The sequence below is a fragment of the Haliotis asinina genome, chromosome 11 (assembly GCF_037392515.1).
Source record: "Haliotis asinina isolate JCU_RB_2024 chromosome 11, JCU_Hal_asi_v2, whole genome shotgun sequence".
In the NCBI taxonomy this organism is placed as follows: Eukaryota; Metazoa; Mollusca; class Gastropoda; order Lepetellida; family Haliotidae; genus Haliotis; species Haliotis asinina.
The window spans coordinates 35,768,291-35,793,262 of record NC_090290.1 but is presented as its reverse complement, the minus strand read 5'-3'; the positions used below and the strand labels follow the sequence as shown (position 1 = coordinate 35,793,262).

The 24,972-nt window shown below is 42.6% G+C and overlaps 1 protein-coding gene across 1 annotated transcript in view; it reads left to right on the top strand.

The window, feature by feature from the left end:
• The first annotated feature begins 386 nt into the window (after window positions 1-386).
• LOC137255217 (uncharacterized) overlaps window positions 387-24,972 on the top strand; it is a 30,063-nt gene continuing 5,477 nt past the window's right edge. Inside the window, exons 1-3 of the mRNA XM_067792636.1 lie at window positions 387-520; window positions 1,510-4,041; window positions 23,228-23,527. Coding sequence (XP_067648737.1) covers window positions 2,214-4,041; window positions 23,228-23,527 — 2,128 coding nt within the window. The 5' untranslated portion in view covers window positions 387-520; window positions 1,510-2,213. The remainder of the gene's footprint in view (window positions 521-1,509; window positions 4,042-23,227; window positions 23,528-24,972) is intronic.

Below are 24,972 nucleotides of genomic sequence, written 5' to 3'. Positions count from 1 at the left end.
TCAAAATCCTATTGACACTTGCTAATTTTGTACATTTGCAGACTGTAACTATCCCGTTAGAATATACACAGTATGTAACAACAATGATTTACTGTTTTGGACTTATTTACTGAAACAATTGCCCGGATGTTTGCACTTTCTTGCAGATCCTCTTTATCAAAACAGCGCATGAAATGGAATTTGTAAACCTAATTCTAAATAAACACAGTCATCAAAATGCTATAGTTGAAAAGCATACTTCATCTGCCTACTGGCGAATTGTATTTACAACACTCATGAAACAGCAAAAGCTGGAAAACGTGTCACGTGACAGCAAACGCGGTCACATGATCGCTCAATCACACATCCGGAGATGTCCACGTCCGATGTGAACAGTCAAATGCTTCACTCCGGCTCGTGACCCGGTATGTGAGCGAGGTGGGAGCGGAGCCTGTGTGGAGATAGCTACCACGTAACTCAGTTGAAACGATCTACAAGGAATCGCCAGTTTCCCTGCTGTTCTCGAGAAGAACGAGTTCCGGTGAGCAGAGCATAATTGACTTCAGTGCACTAAGACTCAGTTACTCAAGAGCAAGAAACAAACCTATTTAAACAGTAAGCTAATGCGTGTTACCTCATATTGTTTACCTTATTTTGAGAAACATCTCGGTGCCCGTGTTTGATGGAATAGTTTACGTGTTAATATTTACAAATGCACATTGCAGGAAAGTTTCAGTGTGCTAAAGGATAGAAGGTCTTGAAGAAATTCACAAATATTAAAGTAATGCAATATTGTGGCATTAACATAATGAAATTTAGGTTTTTGTAACAGCCGTTCTATTAAAACCGTGTTTCCTGAGAATATCGTATAGCTGACAACAGGTTAACCTGTCCGACAGGTGATCGCAGGGTGTTGGTTCATAATTGTCTTAATTATCCAAAAGTTACTCATAACTCTCATACACGTTGCTGAGTGCAAATCATTGATTCACATATGTCTTATAGCTGACAACAGGTGACTGATTTATAGTTGTTGCGTTCTTGACTACAAAGTATTGGTTTATAATTGTCCCATAGCTGATTCCAAAGTATTGGTTCATATTTGTCCCATAGATGATTGGAAAATGTTGGTTCATAATTGTCATATAGCTGTCTGTAAGTTATTGATTCATAACCACCCTAGTGATGATTGCAGGTTATTGGTTCATAATTACCCTGTAACTGATCCTAAGGTATTGGTTCATGATATAATTTGTCATATAACTGACCAAATATTCCAAGAGTAGAATGTGTGTCAAGATTTTCACAGTTTCTCAAAATGAAGTCCCAGGGCTCCTTTTCTTCATATTTTATGATTATTAGTAATGCACCGTGTATGTTTTGTGAAAAATGTTGATTTCAGAGACAAGATATTAGTTTATCCATGTTCTTCAGTGCTCCATTAGCGTCTGTATTAGATACCATGCTTGGACGTTAACAGTCCTAGTGGCTAAAGTCCAGGCACATCATGACCGGTTCTTGTCTCCCCAGATCCACGTGGCCTGATCCCCCTCAAAACAGAAGCCGGCTAATGAGTGGGCGATGATAACACCTTGCCAGCAGGAAAGCAGAAGCGCGAGGGGGGCTTGGATTACTGTAAGTGGAGACTACAGTAGATGAGCCTTCTACACCACAAAAACTTCATGAATGAATCCTCAAAGCGAACAGAGTTCTATGATATAAATAACATCAACATATTGGGTCACTGATTCACAGTGGGCCTTACCCTTCCTCCTTGTAAATACCTCTACAGACGGTTAGCATGGCAGGGGTGATTTACCGGGGATGAGTTGTTGGGGGAGGAACGACCCTTACCGTACTTGTGGACCCCCATAGCGACAGTGAGGGGCTTGAAGGGGAAGTGGACGCGCGAGGAGAGAAGGATTGAGTGCAGGCGAGGTACAGGGCTCCACAGACGCCTTGTGTCTCGCTCATCGCTTGGTGCACGACGTGTTTTCATTCCCGCTCCACGACGCGAGGATCATGGCCGGTGATGATGGAGTTGTATATAATAAGGTGGGAGTTGTGTGTTGTGCAGAAGGTGTCCGGTGCACGTCTTCGCACAAACTGGGGCAAATAGTGTCATGAAATATCATGCTCAACCTCTCATGTGTCTGTGATAGTTGTACCTGATTCAGTGAAGATTTCAGTGCTGGATTTGTGATCGAAGACTTTCGGACTACAATCTCATCAACATGCATCACCAGAGTCTGGCCGCTCAGGTCGTCGTCATGTCGGTCATTATGACCTTGACCTTAGGGGAGACAACTCTTCCACCCCCAACTCCAATACCAACTCCAACAGACAAGTTGGAGGAGACTGTCATTACCTCAATACTGAAGATAGTGGACGAAAAGTTTGAAACTTTGAGTTCCCGAATTGCTCAGATGGAACGGGCTTTGAACGGGTTACAGTTTTTCAACATTCGTCAGTTCCGGGGGGTCACCAACACTCTGCAGACGACAGCAGCTCTCACGCAGGCCATGCATTCAAAACTCGGAGCAAATGACCTTGAAACTAGAACACTTAAATCTACCGTTACTCGGATGGGCCATGACATAAGTTCTCTTAAAGAAACAAATTCTAAAAATTTACAACAGTTGGAGCGTTCCATTGCGTATATAAACCGAAACATTGAAAAGAAAACAAACGAATTGATGACGGCTCTCAATGGTCTTGACACCGTTGGGCGAGGGGAACGTGAGAGTGAAGAAGAAACATCTGAACAGGCCTACACGGGGAGGCAAGACGCTGTTATAAACTGTACAGTGGATATGAAAATTTTAGAAGAGCATATAGATTTACGCTTCAATCATCTGAGAAATCAGTCGCATTTTCAGTATGAGAAATTGCGAAACCAATCAAGTGTGCAGTTTGATAAATTAAAATACCTCTCACAATCCCACTATAGGGGTTTGCGGACTCAGAGCGAGAGCCACACCAACAAACTGAAACATCAGTCGGCGAGTCAGTTCGACAAACTGAAACTTCAGTCTGAGACCAACTATGAAAGACTGACAAACCAGTCTCAGGTGTATTATAACAGTCTTAAATTCCAAGCCCAGAGTCAGTTTAGTCTTATATCCAATGTCAGCCAATCACGGACAGTTGAGAAGTCGCAGGAGACGTATTCACGTGGTGATGACGTGTTCATTGACAACGAGATGCTCTTCCACGCAATCACGAATATGACGTCACATGTGGTGCAGTCAGTCAGTTTCATCCGACACACCGACAGCATGTTAGAGCAAATCATTTCAAACACTGAGACCTTGGCGTACGAACAGGGAAAGCTCCGAAAAGACGTCGTCGACGTGGTCTTACAATCACCACGTGGCAGCGACCAAACCGACCCACAAAACAACCTCCTTCCTACAGGGGAAAGTCATACCAACGTGGGTCAAGGTCGCCTGCGCACAGAGGGTGAGCCTGGATGTACACTTCCGGAAAGTGTGCTGAAGGATATTGCAAAATTTTCGAAAAATGGGTCGCAGTTGTTTGAAATATTAACCGATCTTGCTCAGATGAGTCAGGTGTCGTTGTCATCTTCTCTTGTCGAGCTTCAGGACGAACTCCTCCAAATGGAGGAGACGCGGGCCAAACTAGAGAGGGAGACCAAACTGCCACCGTCCTATGGCTCGGGAGACGGTAACCTTGCCCTTCAGAAAATCCTCAATACATCGAAAGCAACGCTGAAAATGGTCGAGGCAATGGCATCGAACACGGGCTGGATTCCATACATCTTCCACAACGTTCAGTACGTTGAAGGTCAGCTGAACAGGTCGATGTCCGTAACAACACGATTCCTGGCGGAACTCCGAGGTCTGTCAAGTAAACTCAACCGACCTGATCCGAATGCGCAAACTCAGGGTGGTCTGTCCAATAATGTCCCGTCTGAGAGTGAGGGGATCAAACGAAACGGAAGTGCAATCAGCCAGGACGACGTGCTTGAGTTTATATACGACACGAGTGTCAAACTGAAGAGGATTATGCCTGCACTGACAAGACTGATAGCTGAACCAGGTAAGAATTTATCTTTTTAAACCTATCTGCATATTTGCAGTAGGGAAGGTTAGTGGCTAAAGCGTTCTCGTGTCACGCCGAAGACCCGGGTTCGATTCCCAACATTGGTACAGTGGGTGAAGCCCACTTCTGGATTCCTTAGCCGTGATATTGGTGGAATATTGCTATAAGTGGCCAAGTATTAAACCCGCTCATTCTGTCTGCACAATAGGCTCGCTTTCACAAAATATTCTAGTTTTTCATAGCTCACGGCAAAGTGATATTACTAGATCACATTTCGTTTGTGCACAGGTTCTGATTTCTCGCAAAGTTGGTGATATACTCATTCTGTTCGATGTATGTAGTGCAGCCAAAGTCTCTATGCACACAATATACAACAGGTGTTGCACGTACAAAACATTCTCGCATTCACTTACACTAATACACAGACGTTCAGTCACTCACACAAGCAATCACACAGTGTTCAGTCACACTAACACGTAAGTATTCACTCACACATATGCACAAGTGTACACTTACTCACACAAGTACAAACGTATTCACTCATACAAATACATAAGCATTCACTCATACAAATACACAAGTATTCACTGACACAAATACACAAGTGTTCAGTCACACTAACACGTAAGTATTCACTCACACATATGCACAAGTGTACACTTACTCACACAAGTACAAACGTATTCACTCATACAAATACATAAGCATTCACTCATACAAATACACAAGTATTCACTGACACAAATACACAAGTGTTCAGTCACACTAACACGTAAGTATTCACTCACACATATGCACAAGTGTACACTTACTCACACAAGTACAAACGTATTCACTCACACAAATACACAAGTATTCACTCACACAAATACACAGGTATTCACTCACACAAATACATAATCATTCACTCACACAAATACACAAGTATTCACTCATACAAATACACAAGTATTCACTCATACAAATACATAAGCATTCACTCACACAAATACATAAGCTTTCACTCACACAAATGCACAAGTATTCACTCACACAAATACACAAGTATTCACTCACACAAATACATAATCATTCACTCACACAAATACACAAGTATTCACTCACACAAATACACAAGTATTCACTCACACAAATACACAAGTACTCACTCACACAAATACACAAGTATTCACTCACACAAATACATAAGCATTCACTCACACAAATACACAAGTATTCACTCACACAAATACACAAGTATTCACTCACACAAATACATAAGCATTCACTCACACAAATACACAAGTATTCACTCACACAAATACACAAGTATTCACTCACACAAATACACAAGTATTCACTCACACAAATACATAAGCATTCACTCGCTCGCACATATACGGAAGTTTTCACTCAAATACTCGCGTACTCACAACTGATTATCCTTTACTCAATCATTCTAAAGCCGTTAGTGAAAAAAATCCAGATTTCCAAAGATTCAGCGTCTGTATTTCCCATCTCACTCGGACTCTTTTCAATTTTAATGTCATTACTTGTTTCTCTCAAAATGATATATAATCAGAGGGGAAGCGTTAGTCTATCTGTCCAACCGTTCCATTCAGTCAGCTCGTCTCTCCACGACTCACTGCCATCTTTAACGCACAGCATAGCCTCCTTAGTCTAAATGGCGTTTAAGTGATGTGCAAGCTCTCGCTTCTGACCCCCGTAACTCATTCACCAGATAGACGGTCGACTTCCGCACATCCGACAGCACAGCAGTAATGACAATCGCGAAATACGATATTCACTGACTCCAACCTTGTTTCCACAATAACATGCTACAAATGTCGAACTAGAGTTTATAAACAGTGTACACATCTAGCTCAGGAAGTGTGGCTTTGTATTAACTTCTGTAAACATGGCGTAAAGGTTGAACAACCGACGATCATTCTCACAAGACTTCCTTACAGCCAGTGAATTTAGGCTGAGGGCATCAGAAATGGGCTTCTCATCTCTTGAAAGAAACTTAAAAAATATTCCCAGTGAAGCCAATGAAAGTGTAGAATGTGTGCCGGGTTTAGAATGTTACGATCACTGGCCCCATTTTACATGATTTAGGGACCCTTTTTGCCTGTAAAATGTGTTCATTTCTAAGACTAGATGTAAATTTTAAAGACCAGATGTCAGTCGAGCTTGAGAGGTTTTAGTTCTGAGTCGCTTTTAGCAACATTCCTCCTATACCATGGCAGGGGACGCCACACATTTCCTCAAGACGATGTGCCTATTGGGAAATCAAGCCCGCACCTTCGGCGTGTAGAGCGAACGCTTAAACCACTAGGCTATCCAACCACACCCTTCAGCAAAGGTGTACGTGTTCTCACCATGCACTTGAAACGGTAAATAATTTACGACATAATATTTTGGCGATAAAACAAATAATTAGCATTCTGGAGACAATGATATATGTTGGATTTTCTTGCAACGTGATGAAGATACTATCAAAGAACGGCAAACTCGGATTTTATGAACAAATTATGATAAATTATGTTATAAGGACCTGTAACACAAGAGCTAAAGATTGTATATTATCCGCGACATTTTACTTTTCGAATTTTCTGTGTTTTATATTTTATTTTATTTTATTTTTGTTTCTTGTTGAACCAATCAGAAAATAAGTAACTGTGAACCAGTTCCAGTGTTGAAATAGCTTTAACAAAAACACAGGTCACCATTATAACCTTACAAAGTGACAAGTTAATGCTAACAGGAGAGTCAGGATACGTTTACTTGCACCCGACAGAGTGAGTGAGTATTGGTTTGACGTCGCATTTAGCGGTATTCCAGCAATATCACGGCGTGAGACACCAGAAATGGTCTTCAGGGGTTGTACTTAAATGGGGAATCGAACTCGGATCTTTAGCGTGACGAGCGAATGGTTTAGCCTCAGGGTTACCCCACACCATGTCAGTAAAGAGAGAGGACTTTGGCGAGATTAGGATATATGTATACCGCAATACTACAAGGTGGTGTAATCACTCATACAGTCTCTGAAAAACTCGCCCAATACAGCCCAAGTCTAGAATATGTGGAGAGTCTAGGTTGCCACAGTTTCTGAAAATGAGTGAGTTTAATTTTACGCCGCACTTAGCAATATTCCAGCTGTATGGCTGCGGTCTGTAAATAATCGAGCCTGGACCAGACAATCCAATGATCAACAGCATGAACATCGATCTGCGCAGTTCGGAACCGATGACATTATGTTAACCGAGTCAGCAAGCCTGACCACCCGATCCCGTTAGTTGCATTTTATAGCAAGCTTGGGTTACCGAAGGCCTACATTCTTATATGAGAAAATCCTTTTTTTCACATTTATTGCGAGAATTATAGAAACATATATTCTGTATTCCTCGTTTCTGAACGAGACGTGAATCTACGGGAGGTAGGGAGGGGGGTGTAATGAGTGGGTCCGAATGTGTGTGGGCAGTGATAGCGTGGTGAAGTGAGTTGGAGGGTGGTGGGGAGGGCAGGCAGTGGGGGTTACGTCATTTGTGCAAACGACTTTACCTGCTATCATCACATTGCGACAAGCAGCTACACAAGCACGGTCACATACTGAACATCAATTACGGCCAAGTTTATTTTCACTCTTCAATGAAAGTAGTTTCAGAGAGCTAGGTAAGCATGATGAAGGAGGGACGTGATATTTTCAATAGTTAGTGGTATCTGTAATTGGTTTAGTTCTGATAGTGCCTCGTTGATCTTCACGGTTTGCCAACGTGACTTCACATAGGTGCAGATCAGCGTTACCGAAAACACAGAAGGAATTTCTCGACAAAACCGTAACACGAGGTTTCCGGAATAACCAGGTTTAAGTATAAATTGGAAGACAAAATACATATTTGTATTTGTTTATTAATGCCAGTCTCAATATTCTACATTTACCCATATCAAATAAATCAGCTTGAGCAGAGAGAAAACTTTTACACTTGTTCATATCTTAGAAAAAAACATTCCTGTTTTGAAAATTTCGAAAATTATACAAGCGATACAGGCGTAATCTCGAAGTCTACGTCACTTTCTAAATTCTACATATCCGATCCACACGGGTCTTAACTCTCATTAGTCAGGGCAAGGGTTGGATATCACAGAAACATGACCTATCATTTTGGCCATCATTATTTTATGAAATTACGCTCATTGACTTTCTGCTGGGGTTGCATAGACATTACTACTAAGAAAAATATAATAAACTTTATGGATATCAACTTACATATCTATTATGATACGACGTTTTCAGTACAGCTTCTAAAATGCCACTCAAACAGACATTACTGCTACCTGAAATAACAGGGATTTGAAGACGGATACAATATTTTGACATGGCAGTTCATTTATAATGTTTCGATAAAGTGATGACTTTGTTTGCAACGTTTGACCTTTCGTCATGTTTTTCCGCATCTGTTGTCCCTACCCTACACCCTAACCTAGTGGTTAAAGCGTCACGCCGATGACCCGGGTTCGATTATGTGAAGAACATTTCTGGTGTCCCTCGCCGTGATGTTGTCGGAATATTGCTAAAAGCGACGTTAAACCAAACTCACTCACTCACTCACTCACTCACTCACTCACTCAGAGAACGCATTTGGCGTAAAATCGTGACCCTTGGCTGTTCTTCAGGGAGATACTACGAGGTTTATTCCGAGTAATGATATCATATGAATATAGTTTTACGCCGCCTTGTTGCAATATCACGCCAGAGACACCAATGGTAGGATATACATAATGTAGTATATACCCTTGTAAACTTTGGATAGTAATACAGAGGATGACTTCAATGTGGATGACATCGTCAAATTACGTATTGCAGATTCCGTACTGAACCCCTGTCGTTACGCTATCATTTCTTTTATGAAGTAACAGATTAATGCCAAATAAGAGGGTATACAGTGAATAAAGAACATCTTGTTCTCTGCCCCCTTGACATCTTCTCATTCAATACAAAACATCCAAATGCACCAGTATGACGTTCTATACATGTATCCATTTTGAGAATTAAACCCGGACCTTTGACGTGACGAGCGAACGCTTACCCACTTGGCTACACTTCCACTCCCATCGAGGTAGTTGGATCGAAGACCCGGGTTCGATTTTACCCCCATTTCTTGCGTCCCTCTCCACGATATTGCTGGAATAATGCTAAAAGCGGCTTACAAATGTAGTCCCTCTCTCACTAACTCAAACAGTCGGATATTAAACATAAGAATTCTTTTACCAAGTCTACGACGAACTTACCCACAAATACACCAATATATCAAATTTTGACAGAACTTCAGTGGTTTTACGTGTTAAAGGCTAATTACGGGAAACATGAACCGTTAAACAATCTCCACCCTAATCCATCAAAGTCTCTATACTCTAGCACAAGCAGTCGCTGATGAGAGCGAACTCATTGTATAACTTCCTCTTTGAAGCAGAGACTTCAAAATGAAGAATTCGGGACATGTTCCGGTTAGATTCAGACTTGAACTTGAGGCCATCCGAACTGACAGCTCTATCATTTGAACACGGCTGTCTGGCAATGCTGATTCCACCGATAACCTTAACGGTGCCAGCACCATCATCTTTCATCAACCTCGTCATCAAGGACACTAGTTCAAAAACCTATGTAACCGATGTAGTAAATAACGACCCAGTCTCAGAACACCATATATAGTCATTCCTGACTGACTCAGTCTTTGAGTTTCCGCAGGGAGAGAGCGCTGGACGATCGACCATATCTCAGTTTCTTGGCATCTGTTGTTTTTAAAGAAGAATTTGCTTTCGAAAATCTGGGATAATGTATTTTGGCAGTGGTTTTAGAAGAATATAAAGTGTATGCTGGCCCTATGCCGAGAGAATGTGTGCAGTAAATTCAAAGAAACTATAAGACTGAATACACTGAGAGGAAAACTGATAATTGTCCCTATAACATTTAGCCGCAAGTCTACCCCGCCGCTACGACTTCTAGTTAAACCTGTAAGTCGTCACTATAGCTACTGGTACAAGTGAAAGGTTTACCAGTGCCAGATTCACTCTGTGTGATGGATGGGACCCTGGTACTCGCAATATAAACCTGTCTTCAAATGTATATCAGTTGTTTACGGTAACTGGCAAGATGAGTAAGATTTATACATAATTTGTTTATCTGAATTGATCCCTTGGTTCGTTTAACACTTTACCTCACTGCAGAAATATAAAGTAGCACCAACTCTCTTGCGCATGACAAGATAACATATATTTATAGTAGTTGTGCTTAATGGGTTGTGCTCATCCTTAATGGCACCCACTTATGCCATAGTGAGTGAGTCTAGTTTTACGTCGCTTTTAGCTACACTCCAGCAATATCACGGCGGTGATACCAGAAATGGGCTTCAAACATTGTATCCGTGTAGGGAATCGAACACGGGATATCGGCTTGAGGAGCGAAGGCTTTACCCACTAGGCTACCCTACCGCCCACTTACTTAACAATAGATAGACGATACTCACTGACAAGAACAATGGAACTCCTAGTTTGGAGTGAATGTATATTGAATAATGTTTAAGGTGAACTGTGTCAGAAAATGGATGAGAAGAATATTACGGATGATATGACAATGTTGTCATACGCAAGACATTGTGGCAAAGATCGGAAAAAATGCGGAATTTTAGGCCTAGATGGCTAACTTTTGTCTCCATGCAATACTCGACTACCACAACCTCGACGCGACGCCAATCTTACTCTCCTCCAAAACAAAGTGACTGTCCGATTTCACAAATCAGAAATGTTAGGTTAGCTACTGAACACATACAATATGGACAAAAACAAAATGGATTCTAACATAAATGATGATATATTGCCGCTTATCACCACATAAAGTTTTATTGTGCGAGTTATGTGCCCTTGACGACCATAGTATCTGTGATCTATCCGGAAACCTCTTCTTGACATTAAAATATCGCTGTTAAACACTCGACCGCACGCTGGTTGCAGCAGCAGTTACGTCTCTCTGCTCCTCCACATCAGGTCAACCACGACATAAACAGCCACGTGCATTCATTCAAGATGGCCCTTTTTTCCTGAGGGAAGTACCCCGCTGTCTAGATTTCCCACATGTCGCTACTCGCCTCGCCGTTTTAACTTGACGGTCCAATTTCCTCCATGTTGTTCCAATATGGTCGCTACAGGCGAGATAAACCACCTTCAGCAGCTTAATGCTTATGAAGTCCACAGGTGAGGATTCCTGAACCAACTTGTCAATATTTGGCTCCTTAAGTGGCGATGAAATCAGTAGTAAAGCTGTTATGAAGTGGTACACAATTCAGAAGCCATATGATAGAAATGTTTGTTTATTTGACGGTGGTCCGCCGCCATTGTTAGGTTGACGCTGCATAGTTGTTTATGGCCAGTTTCGTACATGGTAAATACTTGAAACGTTATTGGTAAACGCTTTTTCGGTAATGATGTAATTCTGTGAGAGCAGTGGAAGCGTCTGAAATGATGTCATGCTGTCGGAGTAGACGACACATCGGTAATGTCGCCGTAGTTAGGGAGTAGGCCACGGAGCTGCAATGACGTTATGAATGACGTCAGAGTCCACGAACCCGTAAAGATTAACGCATGCTTGTTGTAAGAGGCATCTAACGGGATCGAGTGTTCAGACTCGCTCACCTGGCTGACACATATCATGGTGTTCCAAATGCGTAGACTGATGCTCATACTGTTGATCATTGGATATGTGAACCAAACTCGATTATTAACTTGCCGCCATGAAGCTGCAATATTACGGAGGACGGCGTTAAACGAACGAACGAACGAACGGACGGACGACCAAACGGACGGACTTACATTCATAACCCTGGGCGATAATGCCTATGACTTCGCATTTATTGTCATTAATATTTTGAAATCATTTCTGCAAATCTTATCATGATTTGCAAAGCTGATTTTCTACTCGGAAATATGAATGGTATATCACAGAATGCTATTGTCAATGGATTCTTCCTCTTCTTCCGCCTCTTAATTCCTCGGGGAACAAAGAGCTGCTACAGCACCCCTCCACCGGATTTTGTTTCGGGAGATCCTCTTCAGCTCTGCGCATGTCATTCCTGCTGCCTTTGCCAGTCGATCAATCGATGGAATAGTTGAAAACTTTCATGATATGTAGCATTGCCAGTATATCGTTTGTGTTTCTACGGCGCCATTTTTGCATTACTGCATTTCATTCGTCTTATTTTGTACGCTGTCCTCGTTTACCCTTGTTCAAACACAGGCTGACTCAAATTATAATAATCGAATGTACAAAGCAACAGTTGGAGTCGTTTAGGAATGTCCATATTGTTCTTACGTATGCAACAGCAATATGTATCCTAGCAACCGTAGCTAAGACACAGTCACGTGTTTGTCAGTGTTATATAACCAGGACGGTGTGAGGGCGTGGTCTCTGGAAGTTTTGGTGCTATGAGCAACATTCTATTACGCATTTCTCTGGTCACATACGTAATCCGGAGTGTTTGCGTTCATTGACGAGGGTGGCGCTGCAGGTCTCTGCAGTACGTGTGATTAACGCGAGAGTGACGCGAGACTTATGAAATGAGTCTAAAAATAGTGCTTATGTAAATTTTGCAGCTCAGCTGATGGCTCCATATTTTAATAACCTCATCCAACAGTCTACAGATCCTACATATACCACGCGGCTTGCAGTGTGTGGGATCAGAACCGATATGGACTTCGTTGCCGCTGTTTAATTCACATTAAATGCAAATGCCAAATAAATAAAAAATTAAACATGAAAACATGTAGTGTAACTCTACAACATAAATGTTGGTCTGTCGGCCCGTCAGCCATATGCTGTGGAAAGTTTCTGTGGGAAGATTGTGTCATTTGATGTGATATTTGAGTGGTGTATATCATCTGCTACTGCTATAGACAGAATATCCTTGGGTAGTAGACTATATATCATTTATTTGTGTGGACTGTGTCATTTGCTAGTACGTAGTATGTAATTTACTGGCAAAGCAATACAGCCCGTTGATTGTGTCTTTTAACGTGTATCAGGAGCGGTGTATACACACACACACACACACACACACACACACATACACATACATATATATATATATATATATATATACATACATACATACATACATACATACATACATACATACATACATACATACATACATACATACATACATACATACATACATACATATATATATCTTGTACTTCTTGTACTGCCTTTGTATATGATTTGACAGTAGACCGGCTGGTGTCCAAGTTTACATCTAGTATCATTTGACAATAGGCTGTTTATCAGTTGCTGATGTTGACTTTATCATTTGACAGTAGGCTGTTTATCAGTTGCTGATGCTGACTTTATCATTTGACAATAGGCTGTTTATCAGTTGCTGATGTTGACTTTATCATTTGACAATAGGCTGTTTATCAGTTGCTGATGTTGACTTTATCATTTGACAACAGGCTGTTTATCAGTTGCTGATGTTGACTTTATCATTTGACAATAGGCTGTTTATCAGTTGCTGATGTTGACTTTATCATTTGACAATAGGCTGTTTATCAGTTGCTGATGTTGACTTTATCATTTGACAATAGGCTGTTTATCAGTTGCTGATGTTGACTTTATCATTTGACAGTAGGCTGTTTACAAGTTATTGATGTCTAGTTTATCATTTGACAGTTATTAGGTCGTATAACAGTTATTGTTATCGACTATATTTGTCAGTAGGATGTATGTCATTTATTGATGCAGACTTTATCATTTGACAGTAGGCTGAATATCAGTTGTTGATGTTGACTTTATATTATTTATTTATTGGTGCAAGTTACAACGCTTAAAGTGACGGATCTTGCAAGAAACCGAAAACAAGATTTTTGTTTTGTTTTATTTTGTTCGGTTTTTCATACATGTTCTTCAAATGATCTTTTTTGTCGTTTTTATGTTGTTACAGCGTATCTCTTGATTAAATCAAGGCTACTTTACTTCATCAAAGACTAAATGGACTGAGATTATTCACGTCTAAGCAGAGAGGATAGCCTTAAGTGCACACCTCGGCTGGCATGATGGCCAAGGGCTGAGAAATGAGTGTCATTTGATGCTTTAACAACGCACCCCAGCTTGATTCAAACACCCCCATTCACCCCTGTGCACTTATCAGATAAAGCAGAATTTGAAATCTCGTTTGATCTCGTCTCGCCGCGCCGCCTTGACCTCTCCCTGACCCACTTCCGGTTCCTGGAAGGGCGACAGCTGTGTGTCATTCGATACTCCCAATAACGCTTACTTATTGCTGATGTCTCTGTGTGTCGCTACATCAACACTGGAATGGAAGGGGGAGGAGAACTTGGGGGTAAGGCTAGGGTAAACCGGGGCTGAGAATGTGTGTGTCTGTTATGGGGGTCACACCGGATATAAGCTTACAGGACACATGTACATGGCACATGCAATAAGATAAGATTATTCAGAAATCGTGGTGCATGTCAGTAACTAGCCTTGCTTAATGGTTTAACGACATGGTGAGCCCAAGGATGTATACTAATTCTATCCTTCGAAAAGGCAAGTCTAGACTAACTAGTCTCTGAAATGAACACATTTTACAGGGAAAAGATCATAGTAAAACAACAGATTATAATGAAAAGGAGCCCTGAGACTTTCTTCATTTTCAGAAGGTGTGGAAGTCTAGACTTGCCACATGTTCTTCACTTGTGCGGGCTTTCTTAGATATATTTGTCTCAGGGTTTGTATGGCAGACTACCGTAATTCTGTAACAATAAAGACCCCACTCTGTTATTCACTTTTTTTAAAATAACCATTTACAGCATTATTTTTTCATATCTTACAGATTTGTGCCTGTCTAGTGAATAACGTAATCCGCTCCTTGTGTGTTATCTTCAGGGAGAATAAAAACAAATATTTTCTCCGGTATCATAAACATCTAGCGCATGTCAACACCATGTTGATCGTGTCAGCTGTTCAGTACAGTTTGTCTGTCTCAAAGTCGTTCTTTACCACCCCATCTTACAGTACTTTAATGCACCAAAAGAAGCAAGTCTCTATTTTCGACAAGTTCGGGACTTACGAGTACTCACTTCAGCGGTCGGGTTACAAAGTAAATATATGAAACTGCCTTGGTCAGCATCTTCGCCAGTGGTCAGGAACTGTTGATAAGTAACAGTAACAGTTGCGTCTGCCAACTTTATATCTTCCACTTCACGTGGACGTCTTTTCAATGTAATTGGAATGTCTGGGAGTATTTGTTTTCATAAATTACTTTTTCAGACGCTAAGCGTTAGTTAAGCTGAGAGGGTCATTGACCACACAGACACGGGGACTGCAGATAACGTTCAGAGAGGACACATATTTTGACAGAAAGAACTCCATCAATCTGATAGGGAGTCCCAGCGAGATTCAGAGGAAATCCCGTCGTTTGGACTTTGTGTGATAGTAGTGTTGGACGGGAAGAAAGTAAAATGGTTCGGGGGCTGTAGGAAGGAGCGTACAGATATGAACATGGACTTGCACAGGTCTCCAATGTAGACTTTACAGTTTGAATGATAATATATAATGTATACATAGACTGGTCCTCTACTGTCCGCGCATGTGGATTTTTTTCTTTAATGGATGAAATTATAATACATGGATGGGCTTACCACGCAGCACAGCCTTTGGGCAAGCATAATACGAAGCCCAGTACTGCGATCCCTGTCGTGTATCTCGCACTCCCTGAACCGCATTATTCACCCCTGCTAAAACCCCTCAGTAAGGAGTAAGGTCTATATTTTCTCCGGTTCAGAATCTTCATTTTCACTGGGGATCTTTTTCAGTTTGCTCCAAACAAAATTATAATGTAATCAGGGACTAGGGGTTATTCGATGACCCCATTCAGTGGTAGTCTAGAATACAGCTGACTGTTTTCAGCGATCTTTCCTTAATCCCCACCCTCAACCCCTACGTATGTGGATTGCATTACCATTCGTGTCTGTCTCCAGCCACTGAACCATATCCTGTGTTTTCCTCTCTGGCTATACCGTAATGCCAATAAGCCGTCAATGCTGCAAGTCCAGGTTTTATCAGGTCCAGGTTCCAGCTCACTGGACTTCTTTGAGTTTGAGTCTATGTCTCCGTCGACATTCTCAGTGGCGGTGGTGTATCCTAGGTTGCCTGTCTCGCCGATGATCCGGTTTCGACTGCCCATGGCAGACTAACGCTTCTTCTCTGAATATATAATTTTGATTGTACCAAATAAACCCATTTAAATTGAAAAGAGCCCAACGGAGACCACAGATTCTGAACCTGAGGAAATCTAGACTTACTTCATTTTGGGAGACCCGTGAAGGTCCCGGGGTAAAATAGGCCTTCAGCAACTTGCTTGCCAAAAAAAGGCGACTGTGCTTGTCGTAAGAGGCGACTAGCGGGATCGGGTGGTCATGCTCGCTGACTTGATTGACACGTCATCGGTTCCCAAATTGCGCAGATCGATGATCATGTTGTTGACCACTGGATTGTCTGGTCCCGACTCGATTATTTACAGACCGCCGCCATATAGCTGGAATATTGCTGAGTGTGGCGTAAAACTAAACTCACTCACTCACTCATTCTGGGCTTTACCACTGCCAAGAGGGCTAGGTAGTGGGGAAAATAATGTGGTTCAGCGACTGTGAGACGTATTGCCCACATAGGTACAATGAGAAGTGCCCATTTTGCGTGTCGTTTCCGTGATATTGCTGGAACATTGCTAAAAGCATACTTACCCCCCTTTTCGCCTGTATTCTTAGCCACGTGAGCCGTGGAAGTTTTCCAGTGGTCACAGCGTTTGCTCGTCAGGCCGAGGACTAAGGTTCGATTTCTCACATGGGTGCAGTGTTCCTCGAAGCGAACGTAACCCTAAGACGATCGTAAGTCCCATACTTTTACATAGACTTACGATCGTCGTCGGTTTGAGGACTTTGCCCCCCAATGCCTTGACATTGCTGGAATATTGCGAAAAGCGGCGTAGTACCATACTCACTCACTCACTCACTCACTCGCTCACACAAGATCAACCCTTGTCTAACTTTCATCAAGAAGTGCAATAGCAAAAACTAAGTCGACATTACCAAATCAGGTTTGCAAGCCTGAGGATTTCTGCACAGTATGTCGTGATGACGTAATTACTGGAGTGAGTGAGTGAGTTTAGTTTTGCGCCGCTTTTGGTGATAATCCGGCAATATCCCAGCGCGGGACATGGGCTTCACACATTGCACCCACGCACGGGTCTTTGGCACTGCCCCCTAAATATCGCTGGAAGCCGCATTAGATTGGGCTCTCAAAACTATTCATCAATCCCATCCCTCCGCCTTGCTTCGACTCCATTTCTTTCACCTGACCTTTTCTCACTTTCATCGCCCTTCAAATGTCTGTTCAGTTCTCCCACGCTACATCCTCCGAGTTGACCTGCTTTAGTAGTTTGCTTGAACTGTATCCACCAGATATAAATACGTTTAATTTGGCCGCTGCCTCATTTTATCAAGGCAGTCGAGATAACAGGTGTATCAAATGAGAATAAAGCTAAACTGGTAAAAATGCAGCGTATACATACAATCAGTGGGAGAGTCACGGCATGTGCACTGAATTGATAACGTACACGGTCGTCTGAGTTACTTAGGAACATTCGTTCTTGACTCGTACTGTTCCGTAACAAGTCGTACGTGTCAATTCTCGTATTCCTCTCTATTCGTGCAAAACTCGGGTTATTCCGGGACAAGCCGAAGGGCGAGTGGCGACGAATGTAGCGATCTGCATCCCTCTCCATTCGTGACCAACTCGAGTCATTCCGGTAACAGCCGAGTCATTCGTAACTGCTCGTGTCATTCCGGCAAGCCGGATGGCGACTCGTACCCCGTGGACATGTTCGTGACTGGGCCTTGTTTAAGTTACACGACACCAAATGTTTACCTATAGTAACCTTATACGTACATAGGGGTACAGCCTGGCCTTTAAACTGCAATAAAACACAAATTCTGTCCAACTTGTCCGGCGATTGTTCCCACCACAGAAAGCGCAATACATCAAGTCTCCATTCCGCACCAAATATGTCACGTACTTGAAAATATCGGTGCACACATAAGCATAAGTCATGGTGATGAAAAATGACAGCACTGAATACTTAAACTTGTGGTCAGTTTTAATTACTGGATGGATGTACTTTAAAAACACATAAACATCTTACACCATTTCATCCAATCAGCTGTCACAGGCCTCGCATAGGTAGCATGTGATTCTGATTTAGTGTAGTAGAACCTCAAAGCGCAAACGGACACGGAGATAAATAAACTCAGCAAAAATATAAACTTTACACCCGTTTCAAAGTCGATAATTTGAACATTTTGGAAAATGGGTTTGAAATAACGATTGTATTCAATTCTCTTGTCATTAAAGAAGCTATAGCATACAGATCATGTTTGTCATGGAATCGGTTCCACCGAAAATGCGACTACAATGTCCATGTGAGTCACAACCTAATGAAATCATGTCAATATCGGGTGTGTCCTCCATGGGCGTTCACATCTGCGATACAACGTCTCCCCATAAATTGGATGATGCGTCTGAACACAGCTTGGGGAATGCTCCGCCATATTTGTACCAACATGGCACCAAGCTCCTGCAAGTTCTGTGGAGGGTTCCTTACTTGACGGAGCCGCCTGCCTAACACATCTCACACATGCTGTATGGGGTTTAGGTCGGGAGATCTTGAGGGCCACTCCATGATATTGATGCCAGCGTTCCTGAGGAAATTCGTTGTTAAATTGGACGTATGAGGTCTGGCGTTATCCTGTTGGAAAGTCAGACCAGGGCCATGAGCTGCCATGTATGGCAAAAGCTTTGGAACGAGCACCTGATCCCTGTATGCTGCCGAATTAAGGTTTCCCTGGATGACAATGAGTCGGGATCGAGCATGACCGTTGATACTACCCCAAACCATAACGCTACCTCCCCCAAATCGATCCACTTCCTGTACGCAACACTGGGCATTGCGTTCTCCTCGTCTTCTCCAAACTCTAACCCTTCCATCAGCAAAGGTTAATGTGAACCTTGATTCATCACTAAACACAACCCTATTCCAATCACGCTGGGTCCGTCGTGCCCAGAGAAGACGTTGGCGTCGATGGAAACGGGTTCGAATTGGTCCACGAAATGGTCGCCGCACAAGAAGACGAGTAGAGCGCAGGCGATTTCGGACGGTTTGGGCAGTCAGTCGACCTCCAAACAATACATTCCCAGTGGATGTGGCAGTGACAAACAAATGACGTAAGACAATCTGTCGGTCTTTGCGTGTGACGTCACATGTGGTGGACCAGGACGGGGGCGGTCAGCTCTGGTGCCAGTTTGATGGACACGTGCCTGGAAATCATGGATGGTCTGTCGACTGCATCCCATAACACTCGCAACATCAGTGACGGACGTTCCCGTTTTCAGTATGCCAATGGCACGTTCATACTGAATGTTTGACAGTCGTGGCATTGCAAATTAACGATAAAACCGTGTTTTTCTGAGATGACCCTCTTCTCTGCTACCGTGAGATCAATTGCACATGTATTAATAGGTCACGTGACTTGTGGCACGTGGAAACGTGATTTTAGCGTGCAGTGCTCTCCCCCTTGCTACGTTGGCCCGACCAGTAGAATGAATGTGTGACGTAATGCCCACAGCAATGTATTTAACCATAATCACAACAAGAACTCTTTCAGGAAAACTTTCAAACCACTATCTGAAAAATAATGAGTGTCAAGTTTTTATTTTTGCTGAGTTTAATCAGGAAACCATACTGACCACTGTCATTGATCACGGTACAGGTCTTTGGGTTGAACAAGGTTTGAGAGGAATACGGGCTTCTTGTTGACACCGAGAAACACAGATGCGTGTACAAACGCTTAGTCTTTACAATAAACAATTTTGATATAAACAAACTAGAGAGGTGGTGCTGGTGAGAGAGTGGGTATGGTTTTACGCCGTTTCAAACAGAAATGAGCTTTACATATTGTACCGATATGGGCAATTGAAACCGGTCTCCGGCGTGATGAGCGGACGCCTTAACCACTAGCCTACTCCACCACCCACGGCGGTGAGGATGGTGGATAAATGCTCAGGCCGATTCAGATCCGGTGAAAAATCCATATATCCCCCTTTAGGGCTATATATATGAATATCCATATGAATTTAAAAGGAATCCAAGTGGAATGGGTGGAAATCTAGACTTGTTTCATTTCATCACAAAAGGGATGGGCGGAAGAGAGAACAATGTCGTTCACATGAATTTGAGACCAACCAGGCCGAAGGGAAAATAACATGGTTCAGAGGCTGTGAGACAGATTAGGGCGTGTTTCGGCGATGACGGCATATGGGAGTAGACTGTGGTCAGTCTTTGACAACATATTTTGCTGAACCCCCAACCACCTGTTTACACTTACTTTGAATGAAATTGTCCATGTCACATGTTACATTTTGTAACCATTACCGTGCGAGCGATTTATTTACAAATACGCGATTATAAGACGCAAAATCCGGAGTAAAGCTGGAAATAAAGATGAGAAACTCGTAACCACAACTTTCCTCACCCAGCTGCTGCTTGTCCTCACCTTGACAGGATTTATCAACTCCGGAAACAGGAAACACTACACATCATGTTGAGACGTTTTTAATAGATATACGTGGAATAATTAAACCTTTTTAAATTCTTTACCGACCCCTGTCATGTTCTTTCAAAATGTTACATACATTGACAGTCAATATTTCCTGCCTGGATGTTTTCGTTTAATAGTGTTCACTTTTGCTTAGAACAGTAGCTGATTATAGAGACGTCCTTCTGACGATGCATTGAGACGTCCTTCTGACGATGCATAGAGACGTCCTTCTTACGATACATAGAGACGTCCTTCTGACGATGCATAGAGACGTCCTTCTTACGATGCATAGAGACGTCCTTCTGACGATGCATAGAGACGTCCTTCTTACGATACATAGAGACGTCCTGCTGGTCATGCAGAGAGAAGTCCTTCTGGTGATGCATAGAGACGTCCTTCTGACGATGCATAGAGGCGTCCTTCTGACGATGCATAGAGACGTCCTCTTGACGATCAATAGAGCCATATTTCTGACGATACATAGATACATTATTTTAACTATACATAGATACGTTCTTTTGTCGATGGAGCGATGGGGTAGCCTAATGGTTAAAGTGTTCTTTCGTCACACTGACGGCCCGGTTTCGACTCCCCACAGGGGTACAATTGTGTGAAGCCTATTTCTGCTGCACACCGCGCCACCGTGATATTTGCTGGAATATTGCTAAAACGGCATAAAACCCTATTCATTCACTCCAATGACGATACACAGAGACTTCCTTATGACATGGCCGGAAACAGGTTGCCCCCAAACCACTGATTTTCAGTGCACTACGATCTCCTATCAAAGAGATACCATTGTGCTGTATAACAGGACACGTGTATTACTTTGCACAACACCCGGACTGTCCTGCATCAGTCATCCCCACACCACGGAGGATCCTTTCCTGTATGACACTGTGGGTACGCCAGGGATGGCGGAGGTAGTGAGGGGGGAGGGGGGTACGTCAGCAATGGGGGATGAATATGAGTAGACACTCTCGCTGCTCGGGAGTGACTGGGACATTGTTTGAGAGAGGATACAACTTGTATGATAGGGTGACGGTATGTTAAACGCCCCTGTTCTGAGAGCTCCTCCGTGAGTTTGGGAAATTCCAGAATATTCGATTCGAAGTGCGAGTACGTACAGAATATTCGACTTGTGGGAGATTCTAGTGCATTCAACTAGGGTCATGTCAGAAACTTTCTAATTAACATTGTGCATATGCAAAAATGTGTAGATATGGGTATTATTGTATAGATACAAGCATTGTTTTAATCCAATTACTCACTCATAAGTGATATATGTAACACACACGTTCTCCTTGCTTTCATGGAATTTCATGTTCTTAAGACTAGAACGGCAAAGGATCGTATCCATGGATCATTCATTCAGTACAATCTTATTTTAAGTTTGTGTGAGCTTCCCCGACAAATCAAAATAAACTTCATCTTCAACGCAATATTGGCTATGTAATTTACAGCAAGCCCACTGCTTGACCGTAATCGTGCATGGCACGTAGAGTACATATCCTTTGTTAGGAATACATATCATTATGACTTGGCCACAACATCAAACCGTTTCCTTCCTCTGTCCTCTTTCATATATTAATATAGTCACTGTCGAAGATGAAGGCATCTAAGGTGCCATATGACGTAAAATGATGACTATGCAAGAAATATGCATGGGCCAAGTGTTTACATCTTGACAACCGTCCGTTCGACACAACAGAGTTAGACTGTTGAAGTGAAGATACGAATTTAGCCAGTACCATTATTTAACTACAATGTGTTTATTCGCATGCGTATGATGGAATTTACCGGAACTCCCACATTTCGCATTTCACAGAGACAAACAGTTATTTTTTATCATTTTAATCACACGCGACGACTTCCTGTTATTGCAGCGTTTGTTGGGTGTTCAGTTACAGTAAAATATTGCCAGAGTTGTCAACTTTTCACACAGAGGCAGATGACGTCAATGTCGCCGTAGTACCTACGTCACGTAGGGCAGATGACTCTAGATGACGTGAACGTCCCAGCAATATAAACATGTCATCTAACTGAAACACCATCTGGGCTCTTCTGTAACCAGCCCTTGGGACACATGGGGCGCAGATGTAATATGAAGACTCATGTAATAAACATTGCGTAGAACCATTTTCATGATGTCGATCACTGGCTTGTCTGGTCCAGACTCGATTGTTTACATGCTTCTGCCATAACTGGAATATTGCGCACATCTATTGACGTCAATTTTGTCACATTTCACAGATATCCATGTCAGTAATTGTACGTGCAAGGATGCAAGGCCGCTGGTCTCAGTTTCTGTTAATCTACTGGCGAAAACGTTCTCTATCCCCCAGCCAACGCTGTCAGTTACTGTACATGTAATGGTGAAAAGTTGTACATTTCAGAGTCGCTGGTGTCAGTTACTGTAAATCTACTGGAGATAACGGTGTGTAATTCCCAGCCAACGCTGTCAGCTACTGCACTTGTAATGGCAATACGTTGTATATTTCAGAGCCGCTCATCACCCTGGTGGATGGACGGAATGTTAATGAAGGCCGGGTTGAAATCTACCACAAGGGCCAGTGGGGCACCCTCTGCAACACTAGCCTCGGCCACACAGACGCCTCCGCCATTTGTCGTCATCTTGGATACCTTGGTGGCATTGCGGCCGGCAGGGGGCAGTTCGGTTCCGGTTCCGGTATCAACTGGGATTTCAACGTTACGTGTCTGCGCACGTTCCAGTGCCCCGCTATATCACTTGACAATGAGGCCAAGTCTTGCAGTCACCATGGAGATTTTGCAGTTATCTGTGGTGAGTTATTTTCCAAAAACTGATAAAGATTTTTGAGGTACAAATGAGGTACAGGCGGCAGTGCAGTGCCTACATTTAACGCATTTGAGGCGTCCATTGCATTTTTCTAGGCTGCTACCATGCCGTGTTCCTGGCGGTCGCGAAAGTGGAACACGCTAATATCAGCAGGGTGAGTGAGTTTAGTTTTAAGCCGCTTTGAGCCCAAGCGGGGAATCGAACCCGGACGAGCGATTGCTTTAACCAATAGACTACCCCACCGCCTCTATAAACCTTTCAAGAGACGGGGAGTTTGAGAAGGCTGGTGTGGAAAAAGAGAATAGTCATGGGTATGTTTAGACTAACAGCTAATCTCTGAAATGAACATATTTTACTGAAAAAGGTTCAAAGTAAAAAACAATAATATAATGAAATGAAGCCTTGAGACTGTCTTCATTTTCAGAAGCTAGGGGAATCTAGACTTCTCACATTTTCTAGACTCGCATGGACTTTCTTGGATAAATTTGCTTCAGGGTCTGTACGACAAACTAGGGTACGTTTAATCGGAAGAGGTTTTCCCAAAGAAACCCCACAAGACAATACCTCACGTGTTCATTTTCCCAATCCCGCTCCCTGTATCGTGAATGTAAAATAACTTACAAATCGCTTTGTTTCCATCAATCAAAACGCGCTGACAATGTGTATTCGGTATTTGTTTCACTTTTAGCTTATCAAAGGTGTTGTTCTAAATAAGCACATGCTGTGTTGAAAGATCTACATTTATCAGCTGTGAGTTTGGATCTTAACGTGCAGTAGGAGCGCGTGTTTGTTGTCTTAGCGTCCATCTACAAGGCTCACTGCCAGCCACCCACTGTCTTGTATACAGAGCGGTGTCTGTAGGACGTGTGCACCTACCGTAACATTATACAGTACGGTTTCTGTAGCAGGTGCGAACTTATCGGTACATTATGCAAAACGGTACGCACTTATCGTAACATTATACAGGATAGTGCCTGCAGAAGGGGCGCACCTATCGTAACAATATCTGCAGCACATGCGCACTTATTGTAACATTATTCAGAACGATGCCTGCAGCATATACGTACTTATCGTAACATATAAGACGCTGCCTGCAGACGGTGTGTACCTATATATCGTAACATCATATAGAATGATGGCTGCAACAGGTACGCACTTATCGTAACATTAATACAAAATGGTGCCTGCAGCATATACGTACTTATCGTAACATACAAAACGCTGTGTGCAAACGGTGTGTACCTATCGTAATATCATACAGAATGATGGCTGCAACAGGTACGCATTTATCGTAACATTATACAGAACGGAAAGTAAGAAACTGTTTACGTATCGTTCTGTAAAATGTTACGATAAGTACGCACCCTTTGCAGGCTCCGTTCTGTATAACATTACGATAAGTACGAACCTGTTACAGGGACCATTCTGTA